Source organism: Nothobranchius furzeri, chromosome 13 (genome assembly GCF_043380555.1).
Source record: "Nothobranchius furzeri strain GRZ-AD chromosome 13, NfurGRZ-RIMD1, whole genome shotgun sequence".
Classification (NCBI taxonomy): domain Eukaryota; kingdom Metazoa; phylum Chordata; class Actinopteri; order Cyprinodontiformes; family Nothobranchiidae; genus Nothobranchius; species Nothobranchius furzeri.
The window spans coordinates 32,281,342-32,297,924 of record NC_091753.1 but is presented as its reverse complement, the minus strand read 5'-3'; the positions used below and the strand labels follow the sequence as shown (position 1 = coordinate 32,297,924).

Below are 16,583 nucleotides of genomic sequence, written 5' to 3'. Positions count from 1 at the left end.
GAGCAGCACCAGGCTCTCCTCCCTGATGAGATCTCAGAGCTCAGCTTTATGGGTTTGACTAGTTTGTGCTCAATGATGTAGTTGAGTTGTCATATTGATATAGTGGGCCCACATCGTTTGGAGCTATAAAAACTGCTGATGCTCTGTAATATATGATGTATTGTATGTGATGTGGCATAGCGCACAGAGGGAACTTCGTGATGCATTGGAGGAGATTGAATTAAACCACTGTCGTTAATGTGACACAAGGAGAATCAAAGAAATGAAGGTTCAAAAACATGGCAGGGATGTTCACTGAGCTCCAGAGAGGAGTTCACATTTAGATAGATGTGTTCCTTTACATGGTATTAAAGGAACACATGGACAGTATGGCGCTGTGGAGAATGTGTCTAAGATTTCTGTTTTAGCCATTTTTAGAAATTAAAATTTTCAGATCAATAAACAAATATCAAATCCTGACAAAGGCAAGCTGTGTAAATCACAAATGCAGCTTTCAAAAGGAGTTTTAAATAAGTTCAGTTTGATTTGGATGTTGTTTTTTTTCTTGTAATACAAAACAAATTATCATTTGAAAACTACTTTTGTACTTACTCAGGCTTTTTTAGTCCGATATTGAAATTTGTAAGCTGGTATGCTACAGCGAAACGTTTATTCTGTCAACTGAAACCATCTCAATGTGCAATGTGGTTTATGCGATGGTGGCAGAGAAGTTAGGTGCCTTCCCCGTAACCGAAGTCCCGTCCGTTGCACTGAAGTCAAGGTCTGGCCTGCTTGTGGTAGTCGGAGGGATCGGTGGTGCAAGTGCTCGGTAGCCTTGCTTCTGTCAGTGAGCTCCAGGGTGGCTGTGGCTACATTGTAGCTCATCACTACCAGTGTGTGTGTGTGTGTGTGTGTGTGTGTGTGTGTTTGTGTGTGTGTGAATGACTATGTATATGGCAAAGTGCCTTGGGGAGTTCAAATACAGGCCAATTACCAGTTAACATCATAAGTACTGTAGGTTCAGACATGAAATGGACAAATACAAAAAAGTACAAAAATCAGCTGAGTTTTTTTCCCAGAACTTTATTTCAAATACATAATGTAGTGGTTTCTTTGTGTTCTACAGCAGCACAGTGCAAGCATTGATTTGGTGTCAAAGTGATGCAAGAACAACTATTCAAGGCAAACTCATTGCTGAAGGAAGGAAGCAGAAAGAAGTACTAATATATAATTTTGTTAAACTATTGTTTCATACACTTTCATTTGCCTCAAATGTTGATCTGCCATCACCTTAGGGTCTGTAAGCCCTGCAAAGTAAACATGTGTGGCTACAAAGAGGAAGCAGCATCTCATGAAATGTGACATTACAGCTTTTCTGACTTTAGAACTAAGACAAAACATCACTTTATTGTAGTTCCTAACTGGCTGATTGTATTACATGAATAGTACATATATGACATGAATATTACATATATGATGTGCAAAACCCACTCATCACTGTTGAGAGAACAATTTTACTTTCCAGTCAGAGATAAGTTCAGTTTTTAAAACATCTCACCTAATTGACTTTAACTATAATCTTCTAATAGTATATACAATTGCACAATTACTCTCAGTTATTTTATAATCTCTAAAAAATATTTTTCATTTTGAATTCCACTTAAAGTTAAACAATATAGAGTGTAAGATTATATTTTTCTCTATGGTACAAAATATTCATGATTTGGTAAATATCAATTACATCAAAGTGCAACTAAATAACTTCAACACGTTAAAATTTGTGCAGGGAAAAGCACAAAATGAAATGGATTAGCAATCAAATATGTGCATTACTTTGTCTGACAGATTGTTTCACTTGACGGCTGCAGAAAGTGATCGGCATGCTTCGACTCACGATGCTTTTTTCTGTAATAAGCTAAATACTACATCTGTTTTTAAATCAGACAATGCTTTTTTCCTCTTTTTGACATGTGATACGTAACATGCATGAATGGCGGTATAGTAAAATATTAATGCGTCAGCTGCCAGACATTATACCAGCTTTAGTGGATATTCCCACCTCAAGAATAAACATAAGTTTATTAGTACTGCATTGTGTGTACTTCTCATGATTGTAAACACTTTATTGTTGGTCATTTGGTATTATTTTCTAAAGGTTTATTTTTGGCAGGTGTTAAGCTTGTATTAGTGTGTGTTATGGGTTAATTATTACTAAAACTATTTGCACCTTTGTTACATGTTCACATAAATATTAACAAAGGTCCACGCTGTCATATAACGAATATCTGTGGACGCAAATGTCAGTTTCTCAACTTTGATATGTATCATTATACAGTTAATAATGCATTTTATCTCTAACTACAGCACACACTCCATAGCAAATGGTGGATTTGTGTGTGTGGCAAAAGTCTGTGTGGAAAGTCTCCATGGCACTAACGTTTCTCACTTTTCATGATGTGCAAGTGACTTTATGTTTTACTGGAGCTGCAAGTTTTGTAAGTATTTTATATCAGTATATTAAAGCTCCATGTTAACACAAAAAAAAGAACATGCCTCCTTTTTGGGGTAATTTATCAAATACTCTTACTTGTTACTTTATTAGGTACAACACCTTGCTAGTAGGGATGTGTATTGGTGAAATTCTGGTGATACGATATTTCACGATTCATTGCGATACATTCAGCCAGACGATATTAGCGATTTTTTTAGACTGAAATTATTGTAGGAAAATTCAATAAACAGTCCTAATTGATAAGTAACATGTTTAACATGAGGTATCTGAACCATAATAGAGGGATTTACATTTCAATGGTGGGAACAAACCCCAGCCTTACGCTCCATGAAGGCCACAAATCGCAGACTGGAAAGACTCTATAGGAAAACTGGCCTCACCATCCATATGGACTACTACACTGCCCAGATCGCACTCTATAAGGACACCATCATCCACGCCAAATCACAGTTTTATTCCAACCTCATTTGTTCCAACTCTGCTAACAATAAGACTCTATTTTCTATCTTTAACAAGATTTTTCAGCCACCGGACTCACTGCCTATCCACTTATACTTCACGGACACCTGTAACTCCCTCCTCCAGTTCTTCAATGATAAGGTCCACAGAATGCACCATAACCTTGGTACTCACCCTCTGCCTGATCCCTCTGCTGACCTCTTTAATCCCTCCCTTCACTTTGCCTCCTTTAAATTACCTCACCCATCAGAAATCTCTGAACTAATCTCAAAGTCGAAACCTTCCACCTGTTTGTTAGATCCCCTTCCCACAGTCCTTGTTAAATCATGCCTCCCGTCTCTGCTCCCTTTCATTACAGCAATTATTCATTCTTCATTATCATCTGGAACAGTTGCTTCTCCTTTTAAATCTGCAGCAGTCAGTTCCATAACAAAAAAGCCTGGTTTAGATCCTAATGACTTCAATAACCTCCGTCCCATCTCACACCTTCTCTTCATTGCAAAAGTTTTAGAGAAAACTGTGGCATCACAACTTCATTCCCATCTCACATGTAATAAGCTCTATGAACATTTTCAGTCTGGCTTCCGCCCACCTCACAGCACCAAAACCGCTCTCATTCGTATAACTAATGATTTACTTCTTGCTGCTGATTCTGGTCTCATTTCTATTCTCATTCTACTTTACCTGAGTGCGGCCTTTGACACCATCTCTCACTCGATCCTCCTAAATAGACTCTCTTCTCTTGGTATCACTCACACCCCCCTCCGCTGGTTCCAGTCGTATCTCATTGGCCGCACTGAGTTCATTCAGTTAAAATCTTTTTCTTTCAAACCATCCCCAGTCACTTCAGGTGTGCCCCAGGGCTCTGTCCTGGGTCCTCTTCTGTTTATCATCTATCTCCTACCCCTCGGCAATATCTTCCGTAAATTTTGCATACAATTCCATTGCTATGCGGATGATACCCAGCTCTACATGTCTAGTAAGCCCCAATCCACCCTTCCGCCTTCCACTCTTGCCCTCTGCCTCTCAGAAATTAAAAAATGGGTCACCTCCAACTTCCTTAAACTTAATGATAGTAAAACTGAACTTCTCCTGGTCGGTGCGAAGTCCAGCATTGCCAAAATTGACAGCTTCTCCATAACCATTGACAACACCACGGTTACCCCCACCCCTCAGGTTAAGAGTCTGGGTGTCATCCTCGACAGCTCTCTCTCGTTTCAGGCTCATATCAATAACATAACTCGGTCAGCACACTTTCACCTCTGATCCATAAATCGTCTCCGCCCTTCCCTTACGTCTAACGCTGCAGCCATCCTAGTCAATAGCCTTGTTACCTCCCACCTTGATTACTGTAATTCACTTCTGTATGGTCTCCCTAGCAAACTCACTCAAACTCCAACTTGTTCAGAATTCAGCAGCATGTATTATTAGAACTGACATTTTCCACCACATCACCCTGGCCCTCCAGCAGCTTCATTGGCTTCCCATAAAATTCAGATCCATTTTCTAAATTCTACTCCATACATTCAAAGCCATCCATTCCATATCCCCTCCATACATTGCCAGCCTCATTACCATTGCTACACCCTGCCGTTCTCTCAGATCTTCCTCCTCCATCCATCTGGTAATTCCCTCATTCCACCTCAGCACCATGGGTAGTAGGGCTTTCAGCTGCTCTGCTCCCCGTCTCTGGATCTCTCTCCCTCCTGACATTAGAAACACCGATAGCTTCAACCTCTTCAAAACCACACTCAAAACCCATTTGTTTCGAACCGCTTACTGTTTTTGATTTCATCTATTTTATTCTGTTTTATTCTGGTTACTTGTCCTTTAGTTGTTTTATCTGTATTTTTATTGTGTACTGTGTTCCTTCTCACTTTATTATTATTATTATTGTACACTGCTGCTAACTAGCGGTTGGCGTTTGAATTGCACCAAAAGAAAAGAAAATACACAAATGTTTGCAAGTAAATTCTTCTAAAATTTCAATACACGGCTTTTAAATATTGATATAATAATGCAGGAAAAAAGATCGCATTATATTGCCTCATCAATATTTTCTTACATCCCTACTTCCTAGTATGAGTTTGACCCCTTTTGCCCTAAGAACTGCCTCAATAATGTAAGCAGATTCAACAAAGAAACTTCCCTTTATGGAGGCTGTCGGAGTTTAGTGATCTAATTTTCATGTTGTAGAAATCAGTTGGAGATGATCTGAGAATTGTGACATGGAGCATTATTCTGCTGGACGTAGCCATCATAAGATAGGTCCACTGTGGTCATAAATGGATATACATTGTCACCAACAATACTTAGGTAAGCTGTGGTGTTTATAACCAGGCTCAGGTGGTTCTGAGATGTCCAAAGTAGACCAAGATCATCTCCCTCACTCTATTACACTACCAACAGAAGCCTAAAGCACTGATACATGGCAGGATGGATCCATGCTTTCATGGTGTTGACACCAAATTCTGAATGACCACCTGAATGTTGCAGCTGAGAACATAACACATTTTTCTAAGCTATTGTTACCCAGTTTTGTTGAGTCTGTGTGAATTGTTGCTAGTTCGTAGCGAACACCAGTGGCATCTGCTTCTGGGGTCAATGTGTTTTGGGGTTGAGAGATGATATCTTGTAAGCATTGGGTTTAATGAGTGTTACTGAGTTTCTGTTACCTTAATATCGTGACCAGTCTACTCGTTCTCCATTGACCTCTGATATCAACAAGGCATTGGCAAGCAGCTACCAAATGTTGGATGTTACCAAATGTTCCCCTTTTTCAGACCATTCTCTTTAAACACTTGATATAGTAGTGGATGAAAATCAAGATCAGTAGTTTCTGAAACAATCAGACCAGCCCATCTTTCACCAACAGCCGCCACAGTCAAAGTAACTTAACTCTCCTTCTTTCTGCATTTTGATGCTTAGTTTGAACTTTAGCAAGTTTAGTTCTAGACAATTGCCACCATGTGATTCGCTGATTAGAAATTTGTGCCAACAAACAACAAAACAGATGTACCTGGTAAAGTAGCCAGTATGTGTCCTTATAAAAAACAGGACACTGAAACAATGGTCAAAGGTCTAAAAGTGAACATTGGCTTCCTGTTTAAACAGAGTTGAGGTGTTCTAAATGTGATCATAGCTACATTTGTGCTTTTCCCATTTTGACAAATCACAACATCTGCCTGAAAACACAGTCAGCTTAAAAGGGATAGCTGATTTGTCAAAAGTCCAAAATTGATAGGAATGTTTGAGAATAATCTCAGTTTGAGACCCATGTAGACATTACTGACACATGTAAACATATTTTGGCTGAGTCTCTGGATAACTGATATCGTTCTGACAACAACTAGCTGTGGACAGTCATTGGAAATGGCTTTAGGACAATATGCAAACCATAATATTTTAAAAATGTATCGCAGGTAGTTAAGCAACCTCTCGGCTTTGTAGTGATGTTTAGTTTAAGTTATACATTCTGTTTTCTTTAGTTTAAAATAGATTCATGTAATGAATAAAGTAAGGGCAAACAATGTTTTTTTTGCTGCCTTTGTTGAGTTGTTACCCCTTCTTTCCACCAGACGTGAAAGTGTCATGGAACGGCAGCGAAACGAACTACGCAGCAATTGACCGCTGGTATAATGGACAAGTTCCTTTCCCCAGAAGCGAAGGGATGTAATCATTACGTTTTGAGTCTATTTTTCACACACAACTCTTACAAAACAAGTCAAAATCCACAATTTAGATCTGGCCAATGAAAAACTGAAAATAAACCATTGACCCTTTTGGCGACATGCCACTGTCTTTCTCCTTGCTTGCTACTGCGTGGACATCTGAAGTCACGCATGGCTTTGCAAATCTCCCATGATTTTGTGACCTCACGGGATCAGCTGTGTGGAACACTTTTGCTCCCATTTCACATCTGAAACGCTCCTACTTTGGAATGAGCTTGTGGGTAAAATACCGCTATTATGTTACACGCCGCTTTTTCGTCTTATGGAAAGAAGGGGTTAGAATCAAAGTTTAAAGTGGAATTAAGTTTTTAGCCCTAACCTGCCACAGCGAATGCTCTGAAAGTGACATTGGGTTGACTTGGATACGTAGATAAACCAGTTTATAGTTTTAAGTCCCTGACATGTTACATGAAATAAACATATTTTAGAGGCTAACTTAAAAAAATGCGCGCACACACACACACACACACACACACACACACACACACACACACACACACACACACACACACACACACACACACATGCAATTAGTCCTCAAACACAATAAATCCCACTTGTAAGCACTAGATACACATACACATTCAAATAGTTGATGCAGCTGGTCAAAGACTTAAGCAGTGGCTTCTAAAGTTTCTCTGAGAGCAAGTGGACATGTCTGTAAAAAAAAGAGAAAACAACAACATTACACACTATATAAATTACACACAAGTGTGTGTTTTGTTTGTATTCTTCTTTATATTACACGAACAACAAGAGTTATGCCAATTTTCCTCATGAGAACATTTCTCTTTAGTTTCTTTCCTCTTTGCTGTTAACACACACATGTATGCTCCAGACTTCCTACTTCTGTATAGTCACACTGATGATGATCCGTTAAGTAGTACTTTTGATCAGTAATACTTGACTGCTACTTAAATTCTTAAATCCTATGAACACTGCAACTCAATGTGTGCATTTAGTTTTGGCCTAATTTTGGTGTTTGTTAAAAAAAACATGGTGGAATTTGTGAAGAACTTCCTGCTATTTTTGAAAAGGTTTAGATCATGGATAAACTTGAGCTTCTTATGTCCTGACTTAAAAAAACAAAATTTTAAATAAAATGGACTTCCATTTTTCCACAGCTAAAGTATTTACAGTTTTGGATATTAGTATTCATCCCTTATTTTGGTATATGTTAAAGTTAAAAGTTACAATCACATGCTAGGGACAAATATTATTTAATGAACATTAGGGATGAGCGAGTACAATGTTGAGGGTCTGACCTCATGAGGAAATTACTATGCAGTGATTTTCTCCAAAATGACTGTGCTTAAATTGCTCTGAAAAGCAAATAATCACATCAGCGCCAAGAAACTTCATTTCCCATGATGCTTTGCACACTGAAGCATTGGGTGATGTCACCGCCTAGTACCAGAAACACGTTCTGCGCATGTGCGGGAAGCCGTGGAGCTTTTCCCGCGAACTAAGACCATAAATCTTCAGCAGAGACAAAGAAACCTCGTTCTTTTGCCCAGGATACCTGGCGGTAAGGACACGCTTGTCGAACGCTCCGTCAACTTGAGCACGCGGAAGCTCTAAGTGCCAAGTTGAGCCCACGCAACCGCTGGAAACTACACTCAACTCCATCGGGACCTGACTGGGAACGAGCGGAGCTCCATTCAGCTCTCAGAGACGCTGTAAGTTGTCAAACTCAGCACAAAAGAAACTTCGTTCTCTTTGTGTCCAGCCGTGGAGAAACACTCGTGGAGCCAAACAACGGAGAAAGCATTAAACCGACGGATGACGCTGAAAACTGCGGAGAAAACGGAGAACCGTCAAATCAAACAGCTGGGACGCCTTGTTGCTGCTCATCTGGTGATCAGAAAACTCATTTTTTTCTCTCTCCTTTTCTTCTCCCGTTTCCTCTATAGTCCAGAATAAGCAATAAAACCGCGCTATTGCTTAAAAAGTAGCTTCGTGTTTTCCTCTTTCGCTCCCAATTCGTCCTTCGGGTCATTTTGAAAGAATAAACTGCTTATTGATCATCGCTAATATCTTTAGTCGTCAGCTCTGGCCAGGCTGCCGACTCCTTTTAGATTAAATAATTTACAAGTGACCTTTTGTTGTTTGTTAACTTTTGAAGTGTTTGAGTTAAGTTTTACTGTGATTCTAAGCCACTAAGTGTTCGGGAAAGTAGAAAACTTTACACATCCAGGTCTCCTGTTGAATGCGAGGGGAGGGGAAGAGCCCCACACACACTCACAGCTCACTCCCCCCACCTACTCTGGGGAAACAAAGACCCATTCATCTCACACACACACACACACTCACTCACACACACCACACAAACACCTTGAACATTATTTTGAATATACATCCTTTTATTATATCACATGGTTATTATTCATTTATGCCACTGTTTATTCATTTGACAAATTGTTAATTAAACGTTATAAAATTCAGATTTTCGTCTCCAGTAGCTTTGTTGTGTCGAAGAGAAGTCTCTGCTCCGAGGATTCTACGAACTTCAAGAAAGACTGATAAGAGTTTTGGATTCAATTTTTCCCCGGTTAAAGGGGAATGGTGCCCCGTATATCTAAGAATATCTTAATTAATTAATAAATCAGTAAATATTTACATATTTACAGAATTTATTGAAGAATCCAAAAGTAAGTTGAAGCTTACTAATTGTTCGCTCCTAATAACCCCAACAACACCACTATCTGTATCTGTATCTGTTCAACCAACTAAATGATCTGTATCTGTACTCGGAATGGGCGTGGCATAACCCGGAAGTGGGCGTGATTTTACCCGAAGTGGGTGTTGTTTACATCAATATATTATTTTAAGTCTGAAATTGATATGGATTGATCAGAAGTTGCTATGTGTATTGTTTATTTGAAAACTATTTACAGAGCAACCTCAGAATTGAGATTAAATATTTTTGATCACAATAGTAAAGGAACTATTTCAGAACAAGTGTTTCAATAAAATCAGAACATTAATATTTAAGTGCATGGATTAATACATCTGAACTCATGCAGTAGGAACTAGGAAATATGAAATGCTAGAACCAGACACAACTTTATATATAATTTTTAATTTTAATTTGATTAAACTGTTTTTTTTTCTTAATGTTCTTGGCATTTTGCCCCACACAAAGTTAAACAAAACAATGTGGATTGAGGTGTGTGTGTCTGAAAGAGATAGAGAGGGTGAGAGGGAGAGAGAGGGAGTAAAAAAATAAATAAAAAAACCGACCGGAGCGGATGTGACTGATGCAGCACGTCAGCTCTGTCTTGTCAAATGCACCATGTAAGTTACGAAAAATGTAACTTTAAATATTCAACCGAAAAAGAGGCGAGCTGAAGAAAACCTGGGGAAAACTGAAGAAACGTGAGCAACAGTGAAGCAATCACAGCGAGATCTGTTACTGTATGTGTGTGTGCGTGGATGAGCCGGAAGGACTGCGCTCCCGGCCGGCTAGAGAGTTTTACGTGTAGGGAGGGGTGGGCGCTTTATGTGACTGGCCAATCACAGAGCGTGAAGACAGTCAGTTACCCAATGAGGATTTTCCTTCGGCACGATTACAGATATTTATGAGTTTTACTCGTGTCATGCTCGTATTTGTCAAAAATGCTTTATCCGTACCGGATACTCGACGAGTATCCGGCTCATCCCTAATGAACATAACACTGATGTACTCATCCTAGACATTCCAAAATATTCTAAACAATTATTTTTTGTCTTTTGAATGAAATGCCCAATAAACAAATTACACATAAACACACACACACACACACACACACACACAGTTTGACAGACAGACAGACAGACAGACAGACAGACAGACAGACAGACAGACAGATAGACAGATAGATAGATAGATAGATAGATAGATAGATAGATAGATAGATAGATAGATAGATAGATAGATAGATAGATAGATAGATAGATCGATCGATCACTGCTGCAACATTTTATGCACATTATAGTCCATCTGACAGTAGTAGGAATTTACCAGATGAAGTGTTGGATGTTGAAGCTCCAGAGGAACCAGTTAAGATCCAACTATGGTAGTCTATAGAAGAAAGATAGGCAACACAACATGTCAAGTAAGCTTTAAACAGACTGGGGTTAAATTTGTTTGCACAATTTTTTGTACAGAGAAACTATAAACATTGCATTTGAAAAAGGCTCAAAGACCAAAACCATTATTGAATTACAGAATATTATTTAATAAAACAACATAATATGCAAATGTCTTGGTATGGCATTGAGTGGTGTCTGCCACAGCTAAAATGCTTTGTTGCTTATGAGTGGTACGTTCCAGAGTAAATGCTACAGAGAAATGGTGAACCACAACCAAGAGTGGCCTACCATTAGCTACATGTTGCTACCAGAGATGGTTGAAGTTGACGTTCTTTATGGTATGGGTTCTTACTTGGTTCCCTCTTCTGCAACAGCTTCAGGCTCCAGTTTCCCCTCCTCCTCCATCTTTTCCTCTGAAACCAGTTCTTGTTTCTGGTGTCGGCGAAGACACTTCACCACCACCATTGAAAGGATCAGCAGAGCCAGTGCTCCACCCACAGATGCCCCAATAGCAACTGCAATGGTTGAATCTCTAGGAGGTGGAACTGAGGAGTGGAAAGGAAGGGGTTAACTATTTTGGAGATAAGTGCAATGCTGGCTAAAAGCTCTGCTGAGCTGATTAAAGAGAGAGGAGAAGGAAAGTGCTGCTGAGTTAGCCTGTCTCAAATGAGTGTTTGTGCTGGTCTGTCTGTGTGTGTGTGTGTGTGTGTGTGTGTGTGTGTGTGTGTGTGCGTGCGTGCGTGCGTGCGTGCGTGCGTGTGTGTGTGTGAAAGGGTAAGATGTGAGAAGTTCATACACCTAGAAAACAAGACACAGTCACACACAAAGTATGTGATCAATGAGATGTAGTTGATGCTGGGCAAACTTTTTACGGTTACCTTTTACCCAAATGCCAGCCTGCACATTTCAGATATGACTGTTAATTTAAAGCTGCTTTGCAGAGTTTTCCCCTTTCAGAAATGATTTATGATTCGTCAGAAATCCGTAAAAGCAATTGTCTCATCGTGTACTGTGAACAAATGTAAGAGACACGTATTTTGTATTTATTTTTGCAAAGCACGCCCCCTGCCCCACAGAGCTCTGTGCAATAGGAAACTGAGTGCCGAGCAGAACTAACCAATAGCGTTAGACTACTGCTTATTTGCTTCAAATTTAAGAAACACCTCGGCTGATGCAGAGTCGATTAACTTTTCACGGACAAGTAAGTCTCTGAAATATAAATATACGAAAACATGACAGGAAAATAATACTCGTAAAACAATGTGTTTTAGCTCTGTTTGTTGGCTACAGAAGCACATTTATGAACAGAAACGTGAAGTCGCCATCTTAAAAAAATGGAGCACCAGAGTTTTGTGTGATATGCTTGTCAGCCACTAGATGGTGCCATCGGATAAGAGAAATACTCCAGAAAGAAGCTTTAACCTACATAAAGACACGTCTCTGTCCTGTTATGCACCAAAGTGAAGCCATGAAATAAAGATGCTGTCATTCTGGATTTTTTTGCTGTAAGAGAAGAAGATGAAGAAGAAGAAATGATCTTTTCTATAGTGCCTCTCAAGATAAATTTCACGAGGCGCTCCACAAACACAAACAATTTTTTACCTTCCCACTGTCTTTATGGGTGACCCCACGAGGAAAGTTGACCATTGAGCAGGATTGATGGTAAATCACTTGAGGTCCATGTGGCAGAGGTGAGGTGGTGCTCACTCCTCACCCCTGCCACATGGACCCAAGGGATAAACCATCAACCCTGCTCAATGGTCAACTTTCTTCGCGGGGTCACACCCATTAGGACAGTGGGAGGGTTAAATATAAAAAAAAATGTAGAAATTGATTCATAATGTTTAAAATAAGCAAAAATAGACTATTGTGATTTTTAAATGTAAAGAAAGAAAGAGAGATTAATAGGAAAGAGGGAAATCAGTGGATACTGAGGAAGGTGGAATAGGTAGGGAGAGCAGAATAAGGAGAGCGTGGTGATGAAGGTAACACCAAATCCACCCTGAACAAGTGTCTTCAGCTGCTTTTTAAAGGAGACCACCAAGTCCTCTGATCTCAGGCTCAGGGGGAGAGAGTTCCAGAGTCTGTGCACCACAGCAGCAAATGTGTTGCACAACCAGTAGGCTTTGGTCAATGGACCTCAGGGACCTGCTGGGGGTGTAAGGACTGAGAAGATCACCAACGTATGATGGTGCTTGTCCATGTAAGGCCCTAAAGACCAGAACCAGGATCTTGAAATGAACACTGAAGTTGACTGACAGCCAGTGAAGCTGGAGGAGAAGCGGGGTGATGTGGGTGTGTTTGGAGGACTTGGTCAGAAGCCGAGCACAGGCATTCTGAACCACCTGTAGACGGTTCAGGGAGGTTCTGTTCAGACACGTGAAAAGAGAGTTACAGTAGTCTAAGATTGAGGAGATGAAGGTGTGGAGAACTGTCTCAAGTTCAGAGCGGGACAGAATGGGACTCAGCTTAGCAATGTTCCTGAGAAGGAAGAAGGAAGAGCGAACAAGAGAACTGACATGAGAATCCAGGGTGAGAGCTGGGTCAAGGGTCACACCAAGATTCCTGACGGAAGGTTTGGTGTGGGAAGCAAGCTGACCAAGAGAGTCTCTGACTTTGGGAACCAGCTTGTCTGGGGCATAGATGAGGATCTCAGGAGCACACAGTGTATGGGGACTAGAGTTCCAGACTCGTCATCTATTTAATTCTACACAGATAACTAGTCTGGTTACTCACAGGCAGAAAAGCACTTGAGGGGCGGGACTAGCCAGCTCAAAAATAACCAATCAGAAAAAAAAGGCAGAAAGGCCGACTGTAACGTGCGACGCTGTAGTTTTTAGCTGTAGTGAAAGTGAAAAACACCTTTGTTTAGAAGAAGCAATTTTCACTCTTCTTGTGGTTTTAAAGACATGTTCATGTCATTTAGAATTGAGGAAAGAGCCGCTTCAGACGCCGTATGAGCGAAGTGAGACGGCTGTGACGCTGTAGTTTTTTAGCTGTAGTCAAAAATGGCATCTGGTGAGAGCGCAAACATTTGTCCTTTGAAGAAAGGCTTTTAGCGCTTCTACTTGTTGTGGTTTTAAAGAAATATCCAAGTCATTTAGAACAGAGAAATGAGGTGTACCAAACTCCGAATCAGTCTTCATTGTTTATGAGAAACTGAGCGTTGCGGTGTGTGACGTACGCTGCTCAGTGCTGATTGACTCCGTTAGAATTCTAGGGGGTGGGGTCATTTGATTAGGAGAGTTCCCAGGTCTGCCTGGTCACGCAAAGTTTTTATGGCATCAAAAAACTAATTTCAGTTAAACGTTGTATGACTAAACTGTGTTCCTTTATTATACAACACAACAGCAAGGTACAATAGCACCTGGGAAAAATTATTCAAGATTTAGTATTTTGAGTCAGAAAAAAATATTTAGGTGTAGGGGACATGACCTAAAATATATACTGCAACCACCCACTAGAGGGAGTCTGTTTTGATTTGGCTGCAATGTCCACTTAAGGTTGGTTTATGTTTGACGCGTCAGCGAGGTCCACACGGCTCCGCGCGGAAAAGTTGCGTCATTTTGCGTCATTTTAACAACCACGCCCCTCCACCGCATCTCCGCATGGCCCAAAATTTCCGCAACGCACACCTAAGAAATTTTCTAACCACGCGGACGGTCGGACGCGGAAAAACATGGCGGACCGGCAAGAACTAGTATGGCAGAGGTTCGTAAATACAGACATTTGTATGATTCAGCTCTCAAAGATCACCGTGATCAACATGTTGTTAATAATTCTGGGAGAGAAATAGCTCGCACTGTCGGAAAAGACGAGGACGCTGTTAAAAATGCTGAAATGCCGTGTTGTAAACAGTAATTTCTACTTCTACTATGGTGTAGTGTTGGATGCATGCCGTAGAGCTCCATGCTGCCCCGTTCAGTTTGGGAGAATATTGGCTCACCGCAGAGACAAGCCGCATGAACCATAAACGCTGCGAGTTGTGAAGCACGTTCCAGCCGCGAGCCGCATCACCGCGCGGAAAGTGAATGTGTCAAGCATAAACCAAGCTTTATGCTGGTGAAGGTTCTCAGTCATCCAAGTCATGGTAATTCAAAAGATATTCAAATGAAGACAACTGGAATTATTTGCTTACTTGAAGACATTTTGCTTCTCATGTGAGGAGCTTTTTCAATTCTACCCAGAATATGGGAAAGTAAAGTTTATAAGCTGTAGTTGTCTATTGTTGTTTATTGGGCAAAACTACTCTAGGTACCCCTACTCTCTAAGTTGTTAGCCTCTATTGAGAGGGAGTCGTTGTGTTGATTAGATGCAGGAAATTGTGACCTAGACTGAAACTGCTTAGGAATGAGATTCAAAGCTGCATTATAGATACTGGAAAGGTGAAATCTAACATCAGCTGACCTGAAGAGGTGGCTCTCCTGTAGGGCTGCTCAATTAATCGAATTTTAATCACGATTACGATCTGAGTTTTGAACGATTATAAAAAACAAAACAAGCCGATTATTTGCTCCTCCCGCTTGCGCTGCCCTGAGTTGCAAATGAAGCGCTCCTCCCACAGTGTTGCCAACTTAGCGACTTTGACGCTATTTCTAACAGCTTCTCAGATCCCCTTCTTGACTTTTTAACTTAAAAGTACCTAGTGAACACCTCAGAAACATCTCTGGTAACCCTTAGCTACTTTCTGGATAACTGTCGTTGACATTTCCTGCAGGTTAGCTAAACACTCCGCCTGCGCTCCGGACCGTTCTTCAGGACATTAGGAAAGGGAATGATGTAGTGATGTGTCAGTCGCTAAAGACAGCTCTCAGAGCCGGCTCCCTGTTGGATTAACCAGAGTGAGTGACACACACACCGCACCTGCGGGCTCCTGAGCCACTAAAAACGGCTAAATGTGCGTGTGCGGCGTGCTAAACACACGTGCAGCTTGCTCCGTGAGACCGGGTTGGGGGGTGCAGCTGTGGTTGGGACAATTATTACATTAACTGAAGGACATGTAAATAAATAGTTTATAAATAAGTTAGAAATAAGTTCCTCACGCTGATAAATAATAACTAACCTCCCTGAGGACACGGTGCTAGTGCACTCTCCTACAGCACCTAGACACGACTCAATGAATGTTATGCAACATTTTGTGAACATTAATTTACTTACATTTATTTGTTATAAATGCCACTGTATAATTCTTGCTGTCAGTATTTGCAAGATATTGGTATTTGGGTCTGTATTTGGGTCATAAACTATGAGCTATAAGTATATTGGTCTTTTTACACTGGGAATCAGGAGTTATTTTAGTGTTCACCTTGTTTCTTATTTATTTTTGTCCTGATTGTGCCCTGAGCAATTTTTTGACTGAATAAAAACAAATAAAATCAACATAAATTGAAAATTCGTCCTAAATAATCGTGATCTCAATTTCAGTCACGATAATCGTGATTATTATTTTTGCCATAATCGAGCAGCCCTACTCTCCTGTGTTGTGCCATGCACTTGTGTAGTTGTTGTTTAGTTTCCCCATTGTAAAGATCTGGTGCCACATTTATCAAAACATCCATACAAACATTCCTATATTCCTTCCTACAAATGAAATTTAGGATGTGTGTAGTCCTGGGGCCTCATTTATCAAACATACTTACATTCAGAGCTGTGAGTATTTCGTGCATAGGAACAATTCTACGCATTGTGTGGCATTTACCATTTTTGTGCTTGTTCGTAGAAATGTTCCTGACCGTGCCTAGGAACAGCATCTAGTGGTAGAACAACAGTGCTGAAAGTCTCAATCATCCACGTGTTCCTCGTCCACAAATCATATTTACCCTTTATGT

The 16,583-nt window shown here is 40.4% G+C and overlaps 1 protein-coding gene across 2 annotated transcripts in view; it reads right to left on the bottom strand.

Annotated features, from left to right (window-relative positions):
• Positions 1-1,042: 1,042 nt before the first annotated feature.
• The window catches only part of scn2b (sodium channel, voltage-gated, type II, beta), a 29,325-nt gene continuing 13,784 nt past the window's right edge, over positions 1,043-16,583 (bottom strand). The window contains exons 4-6 of one of the 2 annotated variants that reach the window (XR_011516029.1): positions 11,108-11,300; positions 10,685-10,744; positions 1,043-7,339 (exon numbers count right to left, since the gene is read on the bottom strand). Coding sequence is in view for 1 of the 2 variants with exons in the window: in XM_070543492.1 (XP_070399593.1) it covers positions 11,104-11,300 (197 nt within the window). In the remaining variant the exon portion in view is untranslated. Of the gene's footprint in view, positions 7,340-10,684; positions 10,745-11,103; positions 11,301-16,583 lie in introns of those variants that run through there. The other variant, XM_070543492.1, reaches the window with a different exon arrangement.